Source organism: Triturus cristatus, chromosome 2_1, assembly GCF_964204655.1.
Source record: "Triturus cristatus chromosome 2_1, aTriCri1.1, whole genome shotgun sequence".
NCBI lineage: Eukaryota > Metazoa > Chordata > Amphibia > Caudata > Salamandridae > Triturus > Triturus cristatus.
In genome coordinates, this window is record NC_140581.1 from 292,532,917 (window position 1) to 292,552,959 (window position 20,043).

The window sequence follows — 20,043 nt, forward strand, 5'->3', positions numbered from 1 at the left end:
CTTAATCCAGACTGAAGATTTCAGTTATTGCTAAACACCCTTATTGACTGAGTGACTTTGAGGTTTGTTGGAGGAATTTCCGTTCTCCAGTTTGGCAGATGTGGACTGAGCCCTGTATTACACTGGTAAACCGTGCACCACGCCGGTGAGCCCTGAACCAGGCTGTGTTCTACAGCACACTGGTGAGCTCTGAGCCCTGCTCCACGCAGGTGAGCCCTACACCATGCTGGTAATCCCTGCACCACACTGGTGATCCCTGCAGCACACTGGTGATCCCTGCAGCACACCGGTGAACCCTGCAGCACGCTGGTAAGCCCTGAACCACGCTGTGTTCTACAGCACACTGGTGAGCCCTGCAGCAAACTGATGAGCCATGCAGCACACTGGTGAGTCCTAGAGCACACTGGTGACCGTGATCCCTGCAGCACACTGGTGAACCCTGCAGCAAAACGGTGAGCTGTGCACCACGCTGGTGAGCCCTGAACCACGCTGTGTTTTACATACAGCACACTGGTGAGCCCTGCGCCCTGGTACACACTGGTGAGCCCTGGAGCACACTGGTGATCTCTGAAGCACACTGGTGACCATGAGTCCTGTACAACTCTGTTGAGCCATGCCCCACGAAGTTGAGACTTGCACCACATTGGTGATTCCTGCAGCATACCGGTGAGCCCTGCACCACACTGGTGTGTGCTGCAGCATGCTGGTGAGCCATGCAGCACACTGGTGAGCCCTGAACCAAGCTGTGTTCTACATACAGCACACTGGTGAGCCCTGCGCCCTGCAGCACACTGGTGAGCTCTGCGCCCTGCAGCACACCGGTGAGCCCTGGGGCACACTGGTGGGCCCTGGAGCACACTGGTGACCGTGAGCCCCGCACCACTCTGGTGAGCACTGCAGCACGCTGGTGAGCCCTAAACCATGCTGTGTTCTACAGCACACTGGTGAGCCCTGCACCCTGCAGCACACTGGTGAGCCCTGGAGCACGCTGGTGAGCTCTGCGGCACACTGGTGAACCCCTTGAACAGTTCAGTGTTTAGTGCACGCAGTCTCCCTGACTGATCACACATTCTGCACATACCGCCTCTGCATTTGGCAGGATGCAGACAAACAAATTGCTCGCCGCTGATATCTGTCCCGTTGTCCGTGCAACATGTTTTCTGCCTTCTTCTGGGACCGTTCCACGTGACAGGAAGACACAAGAGAAACGCATTGAAAGCACCACAAAAATGCAGTGGCACATCAGAATCCTGCATGAGTGCACAGATCGCACTGCACAAAACAATGCACTGTGGTAGGCAGGCAGCACGCACTGACAGAAGCAGACTGGGGCACAATGAGTGCCACCTACTTACCGCTATCGGTGACAGCCTAAATCAGGGCCACTGGAATTATACGAGTATGTGGCAGTGGCGTTTTCGCATAGTTATATATTTGTGGAATTTGCTACATAATCCATTATCTATTGCATAATTTGCAGACTTTTACAAAAAACAAATGTTTCTTGCTTAGATGTTTCAAAAGTTATTAAAAATGCAGATTTCTAGCTGGCTTTAGATGGAAATACAGAAGCGCTGGCACATGTTTGCTCCTGATAAGTGCTTGCTCTCTGTCCTAAAGTGTTTTTATAGCAGAACAGAGATGCACAGGTCTTTTTCAAATTACTCAGTACCGGACCATTTAAAGCACTGCTAAAGCCACAAGAAATTGTTAGTTTAAGTGAGCGCATGTGTGCATTGTCAATTTAAATAAATGCAGAAAAATACTAGCTGTAGCATCGTCTTTTGCTTGTGGCAAAAATAAATGTGGATAAATACAGAAAAAATGCCCAAAAAATAAATACAGACGGAAATGGCAAAAAAATAAATACCATAAAACCGGGAGCCCTAATTACAATATATAAGGACGATAAGCTGGTTTTCGGAAAATACTTTTAAATTCATATACACATCGCTGGATACCCTTCGGATGTGGTACCCAGCAGAGTCTTGCTGAGCGATGGTTGCTCTGAAAACACATAACACTGGCAATAAACCCCTATCTAAGTCTGTAGGGAAAATATCAGCATTCAGTTTGGAGCTATAACGTTCACCCGAACCCATGCTGACAACACCTGATAAAACGCTTTCAATAGTGTGCTTCAAATTCATAGTAGAACTATGTATGTTTTTTTTAAATTATCTTTTTTGACAAGGGGTTAAAACTCCAGAAGTAGCGCTTTTTGCATTGCATAAGAAACCTTTTCCATGTAATGTCGTCAGCCATAAATGAAGAAAAATAAACTCACACAAGCCAGCTGTTAAGGAGCCATACAAAGGCAACTATCTAAATATATTGCCTTTGAAAAGACATATTACTTCAAATGATGACACCTATTACCTTTGAATGAAGAACACAAGGTCCAGAAAAGTCTAATGGAAAACTCGGAATGCATTAATTAGATACCACTAAATAGGTAGGAATGATAATATTAGAACTTAGCTTAAAAATACATTTTGTTTGATAATAATAATCCAAGGAACTGTGCTACTGGATTTGGGCTTGAGGTTGCAGCTTATATTTGCTTGTTCGCTGTGTTCCCTTTGATTTCAAATGATAGAGACATAAAAAGAACTCGGTTACTTACTCTGTACTCCCATGATGCCAAACAGGTAGCTTAGGTTTAACCCACTTAAAGCTATGCTAAGGGAGGGTAGATATTGCATTAGGGCTAATCTTGCCCTGCGCCAGTATTTTCTTTCCAGACCAACAAAGGATAAATCCAAGTCAAGCACATGTTCAGGCATGCTGATCCCTTGAGTGTCATCAGGCCGAGGTAAGATATTGGTGTATGAAGTAGAGCCCATAGTCCAAGATAAGGCACCCTTTTATTCTTATAATTCGATCTCAGAATTTCGAGGGCAGCACCTTTTTTGATTCTCGGTTCCTAGGATTCAAATTAAGTTAACTGTTCATGAATTTTCAAGAGTAACACGTGCTTACTAACGTAAAATAACTTTTCAGATCAGGTCTGGTGGTAATATCACTGGGGACGTCCCGTATAGTACCGAGTAATTCACGCATGCTAACAGAAGCAATCAGGACAGAGATATTTGTGGTAATAGGCCACAGTAGTACAAATGGCTTGGAATATATGACAATAGTTATGCATTTGTGATATACTTTACAATAAGATTCCACAAGTTTTCAACAATCTTTACAAAACCGATTGCCAATGGGAGTATGAAATGATTTTAAACAATTTAAAAAATACATTGAAAAAGATATATACAGACTATTTTAAAATAATGCACACCCCTTCAGTGACAATGCTAAAAATTAATATTAGATTATAAATTAAGAAAATGATTATTACTTGATCTGCTAACATCTGGGGCAGCCTCCCATGTGACGGGGATAGAAACTCACAACTACAAAGATTTACCTTGACCTTTATTGTATAGAAGCTGACCTGCTGTGTTGGGGGTGGGGAGGGTGTTTATAAATTCACACTCATGCACCACAAATGCTGACAACCTGCTATATGACTTGCCTTTTTCTTGTCCTCATCCTCCTTCTTCTTTATGTTGTAGATGACCTGGAAAAGGTCCTTGAGATCAACCACAAGAGGCTCAGCCTAAAACATTAAACATTTAAATTTTAAATAGTTATTTTAAAAAACACCTCCAGAGGTATGCAATAAAACATCTCATCCTGATAAGGGAAGATTCATCTTTCTTTAATCACCTGCTAATTAGAAATACAGCGATTGTAATGTAATGCCCATTAAATACTTAGGTGTTATTTTATTCCGATTGATCAAACGCAATTCTTTGTGACGATATTATATCCAAAATCCAGCATATATACGGAGAAAAGTACATTTGCAAACCGAAATACATTCATGAGCAGGGATATAGAAAAATGGAATGGCATTAAAGTCAGATGCTGTGTAGTAACACTTCAGTAACAAAATTACAAGAGACCAACAGCATTACTCAGGCCCTTATTACGAGTTTATTATTAACAGGTGCCATATATGGTACCTTCATAAATACCAGTATACACATAAGTTATTTATCAGGTGTGATAAATAGCGCTATTACGAGTTGTTTGATACACCAAAATCGGCATGGTATGGTAAGTACTGTACACTTTTCCCGTGTTAAATTTCGGCAGGTTTAATAAAGGTTGAGGTATTAACGCACTGGATATTCGCCGGATGCATTAAATACCACCAAACCCGTATTGCCGGCCCCTGGCAAAGAAGGGTTTACACAGGGGTTGGAAAACAACAAACCACTACCAATCAGGGCCTTAAAGTTGTAGCTAGCTTTACATTATAAAGTAGTATTTGTCCCTTTTGGGACTTGGCTACTTGCTTTTAAATAAAAATAAAATGAAGGACTGCTGAGTGTACACTACAAATACTAACAAGACCGAGTGCTTGGTAGTCTTAATGATAGACATGGAAGATCTCTTCAAAAGTAACTACGAAGCTTTATATACTCACATCTAAAAGTGAATGTCCTGTCTAGTCCTTCGTCTATGCCTCATGGCAAAGACTAATATTATAATGCATTCATTTTGTTTTCTGCACACTAATACCTTAAACATCAGAAACTATTTGTTTAACTTCAAGGACAATGAGGCTGAGCTAAAAGGAATGAAAAGGGAATAGATTTAACATGCATTGGCAACACCAATAGGTCTCGCGTATGAGAGATCCATCGGCTTTGTCAATGTTTTTAAGACATGTTTCACAGCAGCGCATTACAAAAGAACAATTAATATGCAGCTTTTATGTAAATAACCTTTAGGGGTGGCCTTCCAAATGTAGTTTTTTGCCGTTCATTACCCCCAGATCCCTCCTGTCCTCATCCCATTCCTGAACATAGTGGAGATGACCATCTCTGCGACAGAAAAAAAGAACAGGAGCATGCTGGGATACCTAACCCACTCCCTCCCACTGGGAGTACATAACCGGTCCTAGGATGCTTGTTTCCAGTCCAGGGAGGACCTGGCTTGGCAGTTCGGGCTGGACTGTTCCCATGAGGCACAGGGTCAAGACTGATTTGCATATGGCTGGGTTCAAACTGGAACGGCATGGTGAGCAAAAAATACGATGGATTTAGGGCCAGGTCTCTGTACTGGGGTGAATGTATGACATTGTTCTGCATTCTGTCCATCAACTGTTGTTTTTCCAAATTGAAAGTTATTACTTATTAAATGGAATAAGTTAACCCAATTATATCCTATGGGAGAGGTACACATTTCAGCGTTTTTCTTGTTCAGGGCATGTCAACTTTAAGGCACATGTTCAACTTTTTAAATACACCGTACCATGCCCAATGAGCTATAAATTATATGTAATGAAATTGAGGTTTATGTCTGGCAAGAGGTTTATTTTGCCAGGTTGAAATGGCAGTTTAAAATTGCATACACAGGCTGTAAAGGCATGCCTGAGACATGTTTAAAGGGCTAGTTAAGTGGTGGCACAATGAGTGCTGCAGGCCCACCAGTAGCATTACATTAACAGGCCCTGGGTACATGTAGTACAACTTTACTAGGGACTTACAAGTAAATTGAATATGCCAGTGGGTGTAAGCCAATGTTACTATGTTTAGGTGAGAGAGCACAGATACTATGGGACTAGTTAACAGTGGTACAGTGCACAGAGCCCTAAAACCAGCAAAAAAAAGTCAGCAAAAGCTGGAGGCTGGAAGTCAAAAAGATGGGGGAAAACTTCACCAAAGATGTCAGGTCCAACATGAGGTGTGATGGCACAGAATGTATTGAGCATGAACATAGTGAAACACAATCATGATTAATAACTGAGTATTGACTTGAAATATTGGTAAAATATACTGAACCTTCATTTAGTTTTAGATTTTACTTGCCTCATTGTGTTATGTCTGGAAGTAGTATTTTAGCCAGCAATTACAGTGTGTGCAACCAGGAATCTGGGCAACTCTCCTGTGTCTGGAAATGTACCAGAAAAATGGCACTCAACCGAATTGTCAACTATGCGAATCGAAGGCAGTTCACCATTATCTTTTTAGAAGATTAGTCCATGGCTGAGTAAGGCACTCATTCCTACCTCGTGAGTCAGCTTGTAGGCATGAAAGCTCAAACTGTTGTCGGGATGTATATATAAAGAAAACAATGCAGGGCTTTGTCACTGCAGAATGACAGGCTGACTCCTATCACTCCTTTGCCTCTCTCTCGCGTCCAAACATGATGTTTTATTTATAGCTATATATCCTTGCTGGTTGAACATAACCTTGTAGACATCTGTACCCTCATCTATCAAAATCTGCATTTACAATGAATGTTTGTGATTTCAAAGAAAAACCTTGGCACTGAAATCACAATGCCTTGATTGCCCTTGTGTGGCATAGATGCCGTGAATGAATTTATTCAGTTCGACTGCACCATATCCACTAAAAGTATTGGCAGGAAGGGAATTTGATTCCCCTATGCAGAGCTCAAGAGGGCTAGTGGCTCCTAAAATCTCAGACTGTTGCACTGAATGTGACATTTTTTTGTCTTTCTTTTCCTCCTTCGGTCTGCTGTGTGTGTTTTTCCCTCTCTAGCTCCCCAGAAATGTCTGAAAAGAAAATAATCTGTGATGGCCCCTAAGAACAAGTGTCTGTGCATCCCACCAGCAACCACCGGCTTAAATGTGCTCTGGTAGGGCTTTTGAACAGCTTCTCTGCTGAAGAGTTGCTGCCTGCAGGTTATGATACTGAGGGAAATATTTACAAGCCCCTCAGTGACGTCATGACGGCGAAAAGAGCCTCGCCTTATTTATTTAACGTGGATTAACGCTGCCTTGTAAATAAGACACCCTTTCACACTGTATTTAGCGTGAAAGGGGAGGGCAATGGGTGTTGCAGGGGGCCCTTGTAAATAAGGCGAGGCCCCTATTGCCATCACAACATCACTGAAAGGCAATAGGGGCTTGTAAATATGCCCTAAAATGTGCAGTTTCACACTTACAGCTTACAATATTTTCTACCCGGAAGCACAAACGCAGTGAGAGGTCCATTAGTATATTTATTAGATAGCTGTCAAGTTTTCTGCTTGCTCATGTGTGACATTATAATATTTTCAATATGCTCATGTGTGGCATTCCAATGCCTTATGCGAGACACTATCAATGGCACTGAATTGCAAGAATAACTAATCAGTACTCTCCTTGCACTGAAATAAACTACAAAAAATTACCCTTTTTATTGCAATACAATGATCTAAACATGCTCTTAAAACAAATGAGCACTCTCCCTTCTCTGTTTACATTTTCTTCTCTCCCTCTTTCTTTCCTAGTTCTATGCTCGCCCTTGATTGCTTTCCTCCTCCGTCTCCCTCATTCCTCTACTCTCTTTGTCCACCAGGGAATATGTGTGCTCTCTATAATCCAGGATTGGCTTGTTAAAGTGCTGAAGGCACCACAGCAACAAACTGCCAAGAAAACAAGTACTGGCAAAAGCAAAACCAATAGTTCTGGCATTAGCCGCCAGCCTTTTGGCTATGTCAATGGCTGTTTTGTTTGGCTATGATTTTAGCAAAGCATGTTGGGGAAACTGCCAGGTCCTCACAGTCTAAATAATAAAAGGTGGTTTAAAGCAAAATGATTTTTCCAGTCTCAAAACTCAAATACTGGCATAATAGTCCTTACCACTTAAAGTAACTACCAAGGGTAAACTTTTGAAGTCTAAGTTTATCTTTGTGAATTGGGCCCTTAGATTTCAGGTCTAAACTTAGACTTCAGGTCTATGTTTACCTTTGTTAATTGGGCCCTTGGTGTGTTAAAGGAAAGTTGCCAAATCAATGAACTCGGCTGCCCTCATGCACCGTACTGTACGCTGTAGTGGGCGGAACAATAATTTGAAATAACAGACCAATAAAGGAAGAGAGAAGGATGAAAAGTGCTGTAAATATATTATACATTCAATTTTAGTAAAATCAGAATTTATTGCCTAACGCCAAATCTAAAAAGCATAGCATACCACTGACCTTTTCAGCATAAATATTTGAATTTCAGACAATGAAGCCCACATTGAGAGGACGTCTTGGTCTCTCTAAGTCCATGAGCCAAAAGGAAATGTCTTTCTATGCCTGAAAGCAGTGAGGAAACGTAGAAGTGTTCTACATGCACAATATAAACAAAATGAATTGAATCAATTAGTGTTATTCTGTTTAGTTGTCTAATGTTTAAAACATAGTATTATATCATGACTGCTACACCTGCAACCTATACTTCCTGTCTGCATATTTCGCAGTAATGATTTTCTCTACAGTGCTATTCATTGTAATTTCTCTTGTGCTGTTCTGTCTCAGACCCATCATGGGTGAAAAATGCTCAATCAAACCCAATCTAGAGAGCTTCTTATGTTACCTACATATGAGTCACGAGGTTCTGAGCCCCCAGAGATGGGCAGAGCCCTATAGGACTGGAACCAGTACCACTCAGTGTCTCAGGCACACTCTGCAGCAAAAATAGTAGTGAACAGTGCAGAGCATGGGATTTTCGGAAATGGAGGAGGAGGTGACTGGCTGGCTACATCACCTTGCTAAGTGACAGCTATTGCCCACAACATGCAAAGTTGAGTAAGGACTGGAGTCTTATCCTAGCCATGGCTCAACTCCTGTGGTGCACGGTGGACAGTTCCAGCCCAGCCCACCCAACAAAACAACACAGAAACGTGCTAATAAAACCAACAGTGGTGGCAGGCGTCCACCAGTCAAGTCCTGACTGTGCCGTATATGGCAACTTGACCTGTACTCGACCCCGGTCTGAGTTCTTGACTGCAGGCGTACATCTCAAGCTGGCTTTAAAACCAGGAAGCTCAAAGTGAACCGATCCATAAAACACAGACAGTGGACCTGAAATTGCCATTCCATTCCATTCCTTTTTCATTTCAGAGCAGTGTTGTGGGAACAGCACTGAAATGCATTACCTCCTCGTTAGTCTTCCTCGCCACATGACTAACAGAGTGAGCTTCAGCTCCACACCAGAACCCTCCAAAGCAAAAGAAGTCAGCCTCCCATGCCTCCCATCCCTTCCCAATATGGCCGACCCAGTACACCCATGACCTCTATAAGAGGCGGGCCGGCCCAACCCATCAGCCTGTTTTTTTTGTTCTGCGATGCAGATTCTCCAAAGCGTCTGATCAGGTAAGTTGGGCTGAGGTCCTGCTCCAGCGGGTCCCTGTGCCCTGGGGGGGGGGAGGCCCTGCTCCAGCGGGCTCGCTCTCTGGTTCCCCTGCCTTCTAGCCCTCGCACTGTCCCTTTGGGGTTCGACGCTCTGCTCTAGCGGGCTGCTGGTGCTGGTGGGCTCTTGGGAGTGTTTTTGCCCTGCACCCTCTCCATTCCTTGCTTTGTGCCCTGCTTTAGCGGGCTTTTGTTTTGGGTGGTATGCTGTGGGCTGTCACGTAGTCCTCGACCTGTGACTCTTACTCTCCTGGTTCTCTGAGCAGCTGCCGGGGTTCCTCGCTTGTGCTCCCTGCCTATCATGCCTCGCGGGGCTTCCTGATACCCTGCGGCCGGCTTCGACGCATGTGTGTCGCCTTGGCCGGCCTGCCCGTCGGGTTTTTCTTTCCCCGGCATGCTATGCCCCGACCCGTCTCAGTTGGATGCGGCGGGGGGGGGGGGTTGCTGCCTGCTGTCAGCCCTGCAATTCGCTGCATGCGATCGAGAAGGGTGCCTTCGTCATTGGGGGGGGGGAGTTGGCCTGACGCTAGGGGGATCCCCCTAAATCCCATGGCAATGGTCCTCTCCACCTGTGTGCCTCCGTCTGTTCCTGCGGACGCGCCCCCGTGTCCCGGTCTCCCCCATTGTGATTCCCTGTCCGTTGGGCGCGTGTTTGTTTGGCCGGGTCTGCTGTCCCGGGCTGGGCTTACCTTCGGGTGCCAGGGCTAGTGCGTTCCTCGGCGCACCGGGGTCTGCTCGGGGGTTCTCACGGGGGTCGGCGACTCCGTTGGCTGAGTCCGGGCTGCTGCCTTCTCCTCCTGGTTTCCAGCGGGAGTTCTCTGGTCCGCCTTCTCGAGGGCGGGTCCTGCTCCCGGTCCTGCTTCAGTCTCTGTGCGCTCTGTGCGCTCTGCTTCGGGCTGTTTTTTTTTTCTGGTTGGGGTCCGGCTGCCTGGCTGCCTCCCTTGCAGCTGCTGTGGGTGGGGGCCCCACGGTTGCGTTGTTCCTCGGGTCATTTTGGCCCGGTGTTGGACGGTGGGAACACTTCCTCTGATGAGTGTTCTGTGTTGGTTCCTCCTTTCCCTCCGGGGTTTCCGGTTGCCTTTTTTTGATTGTGTAGTGGCGCTCGTCCTCTTGTGGTTCTGAGTGTTTCGCTTCTGCTTTCCGGTTCCCTGTTCTTTTCGATGTGGCTGCATGGGACGTCCTTGTCGCTGTGTGTTAGGTGTCGCTCTGGCCTCTTGGTTGGGGTCTTGGTCTCTTGCCCTGCTGCTTGAGGTTCACTTTCCTGGTCTTTCGGTGTGACTGGGTGCCTTCGTCTGAAGTGCGCTTCGTCGGCACATATCCTACCATTTGGTGCGAAACTATGTAGTTTAGCTTGGCCCCTGCGCAGGGTTGACACGCGACTTCGTGAGGCGTTCCGTATTACTGAGGTTTTCTGTGGCAGCGCCTGCTGGTTGGGGTCTTTGACTCTTACTCTGTGGCTGGGGTGTTCGATCCCTGGTCTTTCATTGTCTCTGTTTGCTGGAGTCGCTGTGGCCTCATGGGTGAGGTCAGTGACTCTTGCTCTCTAGGCGCATTTTGATTTAGTCTTACCCCTCAGAGTTCAGATATCCTCTCGTTTTCTCTGCTGTGTTGGGATGGATTTTCCCTTCGGGGCGGTTGGGGCCTATTTCGACGTCGGTACTCGGTTTCCTGCTGGGTGTCCGTGCTCGTCGGGTCCCTGGGTTCTCTACTTGTCGCAGTGTTTGTCCCTTCCAGGGCGGTCTGTCTCGCCGACTTGGCCCTGCGGCCGTTCCTCCCTGTAGCCCCTGCTCTCATCTTTTCTCGGGTGCGGGCTGGTTGGTTCCTGGTTGGCGGCCCGCCTGGGTGTGCCTGGTGCTGTGGACATGGTGTTGGGCTTTTCGCCCGGTGAGTTGTGTGTTCCCGTTCCCTGGTTTTGCCTTCCTTCCTATGTTCTCCTGTACCTGCCTGCTCCCCGCTGTTGTTCTTGGCCGGTCCTGGTTGATGTGGCCTTCGGGGTTTTCGGGAACTGTGAGTTCCGGCTTGTCTGCTGGGGTGGGTCCTCTGTTTGCCCCTGTTCTGCTCCGGTTGTTGCAGTTTGGCTTGCCTTCCTCAGGCCGCTACGGTGGTGTCCCCTCCTCCTCCTGCTCCTTGGCCCGGTGGGCGTCCCTTGCACCTTCCTCCTCGTCGTTGCCTGTGTGTACGGTGTTGGGTTCCCCCGCGCTCCCGTACTCCAGTTGGGGCAGGTGTCACGGTTCTCGGTTGGTACCTGTGGTGCGTGTTCACTTCTCCTGCGTCCTTCCGTGGGCTCTGGTGGTGGTGTTTTTCCGCTGGAGTGGCGTGGTGTGCTATGGTGTCCAGTGGATTTGGTCCCTGTTCCCTTGTGCTGGCCTCATCCGTGCGTTCCTTGCCGCTGGTTTCCTGCTTTTCTGGCTGTGTGGGTCTGGTCCCACGTGCTGTGGCTCTGTGGTTGATCTCCTACCTTGGGTGACTGTCCCCCTTCGTCTGGTTTGGTGTGGCCCCCCCGGCTGTTCGGGTCTGGGTTGTCTACCCGGCTGCTGTTCTTCCGTGGGGTCGGTTTTGGGCTCCTTGTGCCTTGTCTGTCAGTGCTTGCCTGGTCTGTCCGTTGGGGGTCCTCCCCGTCTGGGTGGTCCTGGTGCTCTGTGGGGTTTCCCGCTTTCGCCTGTTCCCATGGGTGTCCTTTTCGGTAGGGCGTTTGGCTGCGGTTCCGGGTGTCCCTGGTTCTGTTCCGGGTGTCCCCTGCCTCTGGGGATGGCTCCCCTTCCACCCTGTCTGCCCGTGTAGCCGGTGGTCGTTGTGTTCCGGTCTCCCCTTCCCGGGTGTTGGCGTCCTCTCCGCCTGTGGGGTGTGCTTCGGTTGGTCTGTTTTTGGCGGTGTATCGTCTGCCTTCTGTTGGCCGTTTCCTGGCTTGGTTTTGCCCCTGCCTCGCGGGGTCTTCTTGGGGCTCTTGCCTCGGTCTTTCTCTGCCTGGGTCCCGGGTGCTGGTTCGCGCCTGGGCTTGTTGGCTTGGCCGGGATGTTTCTCCTGTTGTTGGGACTTGCCTGGCTGTTTCCCGATTCTGCTCCTGCGGCTTGTGGTTTCTTCTCCTACCACGTTTTTATTTGTTGCCCCTTGGGGACTGCTGGTTTTCCCGGTTCTCTTCCCTGGTTGGGGCCCGACGCTCCCTGTGCGGATTGGCTCCTGTTCTTCTTTGCCCCTGGTGGGGGTGCTGGGTCCTTCCGGCTCGGGTTTTATCCCTGGGGGTATGACTTTTCTCGGCCTCGTTCCATCCGGCTCTTCTGTCTTTCTCGCCTTTGGTGGCTTGCTGCCTGTGGCCTTGCCCCTGTGTTCTCTCCGGTACCTGTTGGGTCTCCGCTTTTCGGCTGGGGCGGTCCTGGGGGTTGGTTTGCGTTGCTGTGGCCTTGTGGGCTCTTCCTCCTAGGGTCTTGAGTTTGTGTCCCGGGGTTGGTTGGTTTTGCCTACCGGGTGCTCGCCTCGGCGGCTCCCTTGTTGCGTGTGGACTGTTGCTGGGGCTTTTTGCTTGTCCTCTGCGCTGGGCTGTGTTGCTCGTTCGTTCTGCATTCCCCTTCCTTCCGGGTCCGTGGTGCTTTCTTGTGCTTGGGTCCCCTGGTGGGTGTTTGCCTTCATGTTTGGGGCTTGGCCTTGGTCCTCTTCGATGGCCTTGCTGACGGGGGCACTTTGCTGTAGTTTCCTGTGGCCCCTGGGGTCTGTTTTGCCTTGCTCATGCCTGGGCTCTCTCGTTGCTATCGCGTTCCCATCCGGGGATCCTTTGGGTGGCTGTGGTCCGTGTCCCTCCTGCCTCTCCTTGCTGGTGGGGCTTGGGTGCCCTTCGTTTTGTTGTTCGGGTGGGGTGCTGGTTTCCTTTTCTGTGCCTCCACCCGTTCTTGCGGCTCCTGCCAGTCTGGGTTCCCTCTGGTTCCTTTGCTTCTACCCCCGATTGCCTCCGGTTCTGGTGGCTTTTGTTTTCTTCTCCCCTCCGGTCCTTGGTTTGGGGGTGGTTCGTCTCTCTCGCTGTAGGTGGTCCACCATGCGCGTGGCTGGGCTTTGGTCGGCCTGGGTCTCTTGCTGCTGTGGCCTTTTTTTGTTGGGTCTCTGTGGTGTGGCTGCTCTCTGTGTCTTTGTTCCCTGTGGGGCTCCGGTGGCTCATTGGCTGTTTGGGTCCCCCCTCGCTTTGGGCTGTCCGTTGGGCGGTCTTGGCGTTTTGGACCGGCTTGCTGCTTTCTGTTTGTGGGCCTGTTTTCGGTTGCCTTTTGGATCCGTGTGGTCTGGTGCCTTGCCTTCTCTGTCCTCCTTTTGCCTTGGTTGGGCGGATTTTCTGGCGGCACTTCTTGTCTGGGGGGGTCCGGGGTTTTCGGCCCTTCCGGTGTTTTTCTGTCCCGGGCTGGTTCTTCCTGCCCGTGGTTGCCTCTCTCTTGGGTGGTTTTCTCCGCTCGTTTGGTCTGTTGGGTTTGCCCTCTCTCGTGGGTTTCCCTTCTGGTCCATTGGTTTCTTGTGAGTTTCCACGAAGCCGCTTGGCTTTGGTATGTGCTCACTTTGTTAGTCATGTGGCGAGGAAGACTAACGAGGAGGTAATGCCCCGATTACTTACCGGTAATCTTCATTACTCCGCGTATAGTCTTCCTCGCCACATGAGTTCCCATCCCTCCCTCCCTGTCTGGCTATCGGCTTCATGGTTTGGCTTGGTAGTTTCAGGCTGATGGGTTGGGCCGGCCCACCTCTTATAGAGGTCATGGGTGTACTGGGTCGGCCATATTGGGAAGGGATGGGAGGCATGGGAGGCTGACTTTTTTTGCTTTGGAGGGTTCTGGTGTGGAGCTGAAGCTCACTTTGTTAGTCATGTGGCGAGGAAGACTATACGCGGAGTAATGAAGATTACCGGTAAGTAATCGGGGCATTAACTTAAACACTGATGCGGGGCACCTGGCAGGGCTATTATTAGAAAAGCTATGGTGTACCCTAGATTTGCAAGGGCTGTCCAAAGGAATGACTTCACTCTGCCTGCTGCTTTATGTTTGTTAAGTGAGTGTAACTTTATAAGGCAGTTAGAAAAACACACGTCCCCAGGCCTCACACACCACATGTTTGCAAAGCATTCTATAACTCCCCGAAACCCGACTTTCATGTGTATGACTTGCCTCTGAGGTCGTTAAAAAACCAGCCCTCCTTCTAACTAATGCCATATTGGGAGCTGACCTATAGAAGATGGTTCCGAGAGTGAAATTGCCCGCAGCCCACAGTGACACAAAGGCAGGCTCTAACCAGCTACCAAGTCTGTGCAAAGTGCTTCTCTTGTTTTAGAAAAAAAGGAATCAGCTCCAGCCATAGCTCTGCCTTACATCCGGGCTTGTGAGACAGCTGAAATTTAACCACCGCCTTTTCATCTTCTTTTGATGGCAAATTGACAGGCAGTCATATACCAGCTTGAATTCATTGTTGGGGGAAAGGCAGAGGTTTGCTAACCCCATACCAGGAATGAGGATGAAGCCACCGGATGCAGCAACAGCGTAGGGTGGACTCAAGCTGAGAAACTCAGGACGGTGCACTCATGGAGATCAGATTTCTAGCCTCCACCCCTCGCATCAGCAGAATGCCTCTTCAGTGGCAGTAATGAAAACAAGAGGAATGGGAGGGGAGTAGGGAATGTGGGGTAAATAGAAGATGCACTTCAAAGCAAAGTCTCACATCAGACATGGAAGAAGACATCATCCACTCAAAAAACTGTGAGATCGAAAGGCTCCTTGTAGGCCAAACAGAAGAATAGGGAGAAAGGTCTTCCAATCAGGAGCAGAAAAGTGAGATAGACAATTACGCTATCCAACTATTAGCTAGGCGCTGACCCAAATCCCACTCCGCGTAAATAATGGAAAGCATACATCTCCAGCACTTGGCCAACAAGCATTTGCAAATGCAATAGGTCTTGCATTTGCGTTAGTTTAAGCTATGGCATTGTAAATGACAATGCATTTTAATTATCTGTTTTGATAATTAACACATGAATAAAAGGCCTTTTCATTTACAATGCCAATAGCTCAAACTCTAGTAAATGCGAGACCTATTTCATTTCAAAGAAGTGGCCGGCATTGTTTCTGTCAACTCAACTCCTGCTTAATACTTTCAAGATGCCCGAAATGGTGTCAGGCTGCCATAACTGTGCAGGGAACACTGCAGCCAGCAAACACAGGTAGCACATTTGATAAAACACTACTATTAGGGGAACTAACCAATAGAGCATAACATGTGAAGTTTACTGCAATGCATTTTACTGGTATGAGGCAGGTTTTAGACACAAATTTGCATCCATATCAAACCCTGCCTTAGAAAAGATTACCATAGTATAGCATGCATCTTAATAAATAGCATTTACAGACTCAGGAGAAAATTCATACATGGTCTTGTAAGGAAGCATGGAAAGACCATACCTGTAAACCTGCAGCAGCACTAGAGATGTCTGTACACCTGCCCTTTGAACCACCAGCAGGTCGAGTGAATTGCCAGATGCTTTAGAAGTGGAGAAAAATTACATTTCTTCCAAACAAACTCGGATTTCCATGTCCCTCAAAGAATGCTCAGAAGATTTCTATTATGATGCTAAACATATTGTTGAATATTTGTCCCCACCTAGGACAAGATTGCTAACCTTCTATGACAGCTCTGATAGGGCAACCTCTCAGACACAAAACAGATAGGGATGGATAAAAAAATGGCAATGATAACAAAAAACACATTACAATTTCAGGGCAGGGTACTGTTCCGAAACTGTAATGCACGTGAATCAGTCTTGAAAAATTGCCCTCTTTGAAGGTCCACCCCAAATTCTGTGTGCTAAAGTGCATGTGCACACTCTGTCAGTATCTGAGCCTCTGCTGCGCCTTCCCTGAGGTCAACAAGGGCGGGACTCCCTCTCCCAGAAGCCCAAGCAAAGTGGAAGGGAAGAGTCTCGTATTTAAGCAGGTCATGCATGCCTGCCAGTGTGCGTAATTCATTGTACTTGCTGGAAGCCCGCTCAGTGGGTGATTTTATGTCCTCAGTTTTCGGATTTGCCAGGGTTCCAGCTATGAACCCGAGTGCGGCGTGCTAGCTGCACTATCCCCCGTTCTCATGGGAAGGAGAACGAGCCAGAAGTTGTGCGGTTGACAGTTGGTCAATCCGCCCTTTGCTACGAAGCAATGCAGGATTTGCTTCAGCACTGAGGGGGTGCCGTGTTTTCTGCAGCGGCCGCCTCACAGAGTTCCCATGTTGTGCTTTTCCTGGTCGCTTCTCCGAAGATCAGAGAACAGTGGGGCCCTTGGACAAGGCATCTTCCTCTGGGGTTTGCCTGTGTTTTTCAAAAGGTGGTAAGACGGATTACCACTCCGGTGCTATCAACAGTAAGCCACCCATGAATTTCCTTCAAACTGGATGAATGGGAATACTTCCAGGTATGAAGTCGAATCTAGTATTCTACAAAGGGATTTGACTATTTACTTTCTATCGTACTAGTCAGTGAAGTGATAAAGATAAGCATATTCTCTAACGGACTAGTATGGACAATAGTTTCTGAACCCTTTATTTTGTCTGCCTTGGATTATTTGACATTTGGAAATTCTATGTAGCATTGATAACAATTATTGCTATCCAGGACTATGCAGTAAAGAGGAGAGACTATGGTGTGCCTGCTCTATGCTCTTTAACTTTTGTATTTTGGATTGGCCCCTGTTTTTTTGGCATCTTTTTATTTTGCAAAACGGTACGTTTGAATGTGGTTTGCTTATTAGAGATATTATTGGCTTAGAAGAAAAAGAGCATTTGTAATCTTGTCTTTTTCGGTCATATGAGTATGCCAAGAGGATTGTGGGTACCTGTCACAGTCAGAGTGGTGGTGCAATTATACCACTGTATGATTCAGGTACGGATCAGTTGTAGCGAGATCATATGAGTTTAGGATTGTTGTTACTTGTTTTTAATGGTCTTCTTTCTCTTCTACAGGTCTCCTATTCACTGCCTATACCCTTCCCTTGCTTGATCACCCTAGTACTCTGTTATTTATTATCTGAGTTGGGGATGTCAAGAGGTGGACATCTTTTTGCATCACAGGGATTCTGAGGAGTTCTCTGTGGGGTTCCTGATACTTGACACACTCCTCTACACATGACAACTTTGGGATATACACAATTGGGATATTTAGGTTACCTGTAAGTCACTTGTAAAGTGGTATACAATATACACAGGGCCTGTAATCTAAATGCTACTGGAGGGCCTGTAGCACTGATTGTGCCACCCACACATTCAAACCTGTCATTGCAGGGCCTTTGTGTGCAGTTTACTGACACATCGACTTGACATTCAAAACCCTTTGCCAAGCCTGAAACTCCCCTTTTATTACTCATAAGTCACCCCTAAAGTAGGCTCTAGGTAGCCCATAGGGCAGGGTGCTTTTTAAGTAAGAGGTGAATATAGCATGTTACAAAGCATTATAATACATCGCGGTCATTACAACTACCGCCTTGTTAGTACGCAATACCTTTACATCGCAAGTCATGACAACGACTTGCTGTAGGGAGCGAGCTGGATTTAGGAATAGTATTATTTACCATTCCTACTCTAGTTTGCGCAATAGCAGGGAAGGTGTTGGATTTTATATCCAATACCTTTGCCCCCATACAGCAAGTCATTGTAATGACTTGCAATGTAAAGGTATTGCGTACTAACAACGCAGTCATTGTAACAACTGTGTTGTAATAGCATCGCGTTGTTTTAATAGCGTTGTAAACGCTGTTTCCCGTAAGAGGTAGGACATGTACTGTTACATTTTGCATGACCTGGTAGTGGCAGACACCCAAATTCAGACCTACTCCTCTCATAGGTTAACATTGAAAATTCCTTAATACACTTTTAAACTGTAATTCCTGGTTAGAAAGGAGTAGCTGCATCATGTTCCATATCTTTGGAATGGTAAAGATAAATTCTCTTTAATGGTAAAGTTGGATTTAACATTATTATTTTAGAAATGATACTTTTAGAAAGTGGGGATTTCTCCACTCTTACTGTTCTGTGTGCCTACAGTCTGTCTCAATGCACGCCTGGGGTGGTTGAAAACTACTGTTTGCTCCTTCCCTCTAGACAGCCACAAATACAGGAAGGATAGGTGTGACAGAGATCTAATCTGCATAATGATAGCTCTTCCTGGGCAGGAAGAGAGGGGGAGCTGATATTTTCACTTTAATAGGCAGTGTCCTGTTTCCCACTCAAAGGACTGATTACCCCCTACTGATAGTCTGAAGCCAGGGCTGGGAAGAAGGACCTATGAGACTTCAAAGAACCTTATTTTAATTCACTCCCACTTAAAATGAATAACTGAGTACTGAGCCTCTGACCCTACCAAGACAGTACACCACTGGAGCTGTGAAGAACTCTGCCAGGAGTAAAGACTGCTGTCTGACAGGGATCGCCACTCTGCTTGACTGCTGCTCTGGAAGAGCTGCTTTTCTATTTGGCTGTGCTGCCTGCTAATCTCTGCCTTGCTGAGGACAAGGACTTGACTTGACCCATCTCACCTGAACTCAGAGTGGTTCAAGTGCTTGCTGGCCTGCCCTCTGCTCTGAAGTCTCAGTGCCATCAAAGACTTCCTTCAACCGTGCAACAGCACCTGGACTCTGCCATCTATGAGTCCTGCCCTGCCAAGTTGTGCCAATCCAGTCTTGGGCCCTTAAAAGTGAGATTCTACTGTGCAGAACCATCGAAATCAATGCAGTGGCGACTTTGTGCCAGTCTGAACCGATGCATTACCCTTCAACAGAAACGCAGGAGCTGATCGACGAAATCGCGTCGACGGACTGCGCAGCTCGATGACAATGAACAGTGCGGCTCACACACATGCATCGTAAAGGGGTTTGTCGATGAAGCCTTCATCACCTGCGCCGATCGGAACCGACACATTGAGTCCTTGTTGTCGACGCTTTCTTTTTCACTGGTACCTGCACGAGTTGACCTGCTCCATCACAGTCGGCCTGAGCTTTGGATTTACCATGGACCAGTGCGACCTCAAGTAATCCCTAAGCACTATTAGCTTTGAAGCAATACATTTTGATTTAATCTTTAAAATGAATAACTCTGGTTTTACTTATTGGATTTTTGTTGTTTTGGTCTTGTTTTACTCATAAAAATATAATCTATTTTTCTAAACCTGTGTGGAGCATGTTTGTGGTGTTTTCCTTGTGTTACTGTGGCATGTGTGTTGCAGAAATACTATTTACGTTACCTCTTTAGATAAGCCAGACTGCTCTGTGCCAAGCTACCAGAGGGTGAGCACAGGTTAGCTTTTAGTGTGTATCTAGTTACCCTAACTAGAGTGGTGGTTCCTGTTTGCACAGGGTGCATACTCTGACAACCAGAAACCCCAGTTATTACACTCATCTAGATATAAATATCTCCATTGCCATTTGAAAGTGTAATTCTTGAAGATATGTACATGAAAAAACCTCGCCAATGCATGTTTTCCTTAAACACTCTGATCCTAATTAATCCCCATAAAGCCTGTACCACCTCCTCTGGAAAATGCAATAAGCTCCTCACTTCCAACAGGTCAAAAATTGCTAAATGTACTCTAAAACAATAAATACTTTTCCTGTGTAGCCTTTCATAAATAACACATACAACAATCATCCTGGCAATAATTTCACAACTTCAATCCAGTCACAAAAACATACATAACTTATCACCAGTATGAACTCAACCTCAAGTATTTGTTAAACTCTGTCCAAAATTCAAAGAAAAGTGAGTCATTCTCCAACTCTACCCCAACACAGTTGGAACATGTCAAATGCTTATTTCAACTTAGATATAGACTGTTCTGTAGCACTGACACAGTCTCAT

At 46.9% G+C, this 20,043-nt stretch overlaps 1 protein-coding gene and 1 non-coding gene across 6 annotated transcripts in view; one reads left to right on the forward strand and one right to left on the reverse strand.

Moving 5' to 3' along the window:
• DAB2 (DAB adaptor protein 2) overlaps positions 1 to 20,043 on the reverse strand; it is a 269,293-nt gene that overhangs the window by 58,582 nt on the left and 190,668 nt on the right. For all 5 annotated transcript variants that reach the window (XM_085631150.1, XM_085631147.1, XM_085631152.1 and 2 more), the window contains exon 6: positions 3,533 to 3,616. In XM_085631150.1, coding sequence (XP_085487276.1) covers positions 3,533 to 3,616 — 84 coding nt within the window. The remainder of the gene's footprint in view (positions 1 to 3,532; positions 3,617 to 20,043) is intronic.
• Positions 10,493 to 10,598, forward strand: LOC146864116 (U6 spliceosomal RNA). The gene has a single exon (XR_014977510.1). It is a non-coding gene; the product is annotated as a U6 spliceosomal RNA (small nuclear RNA).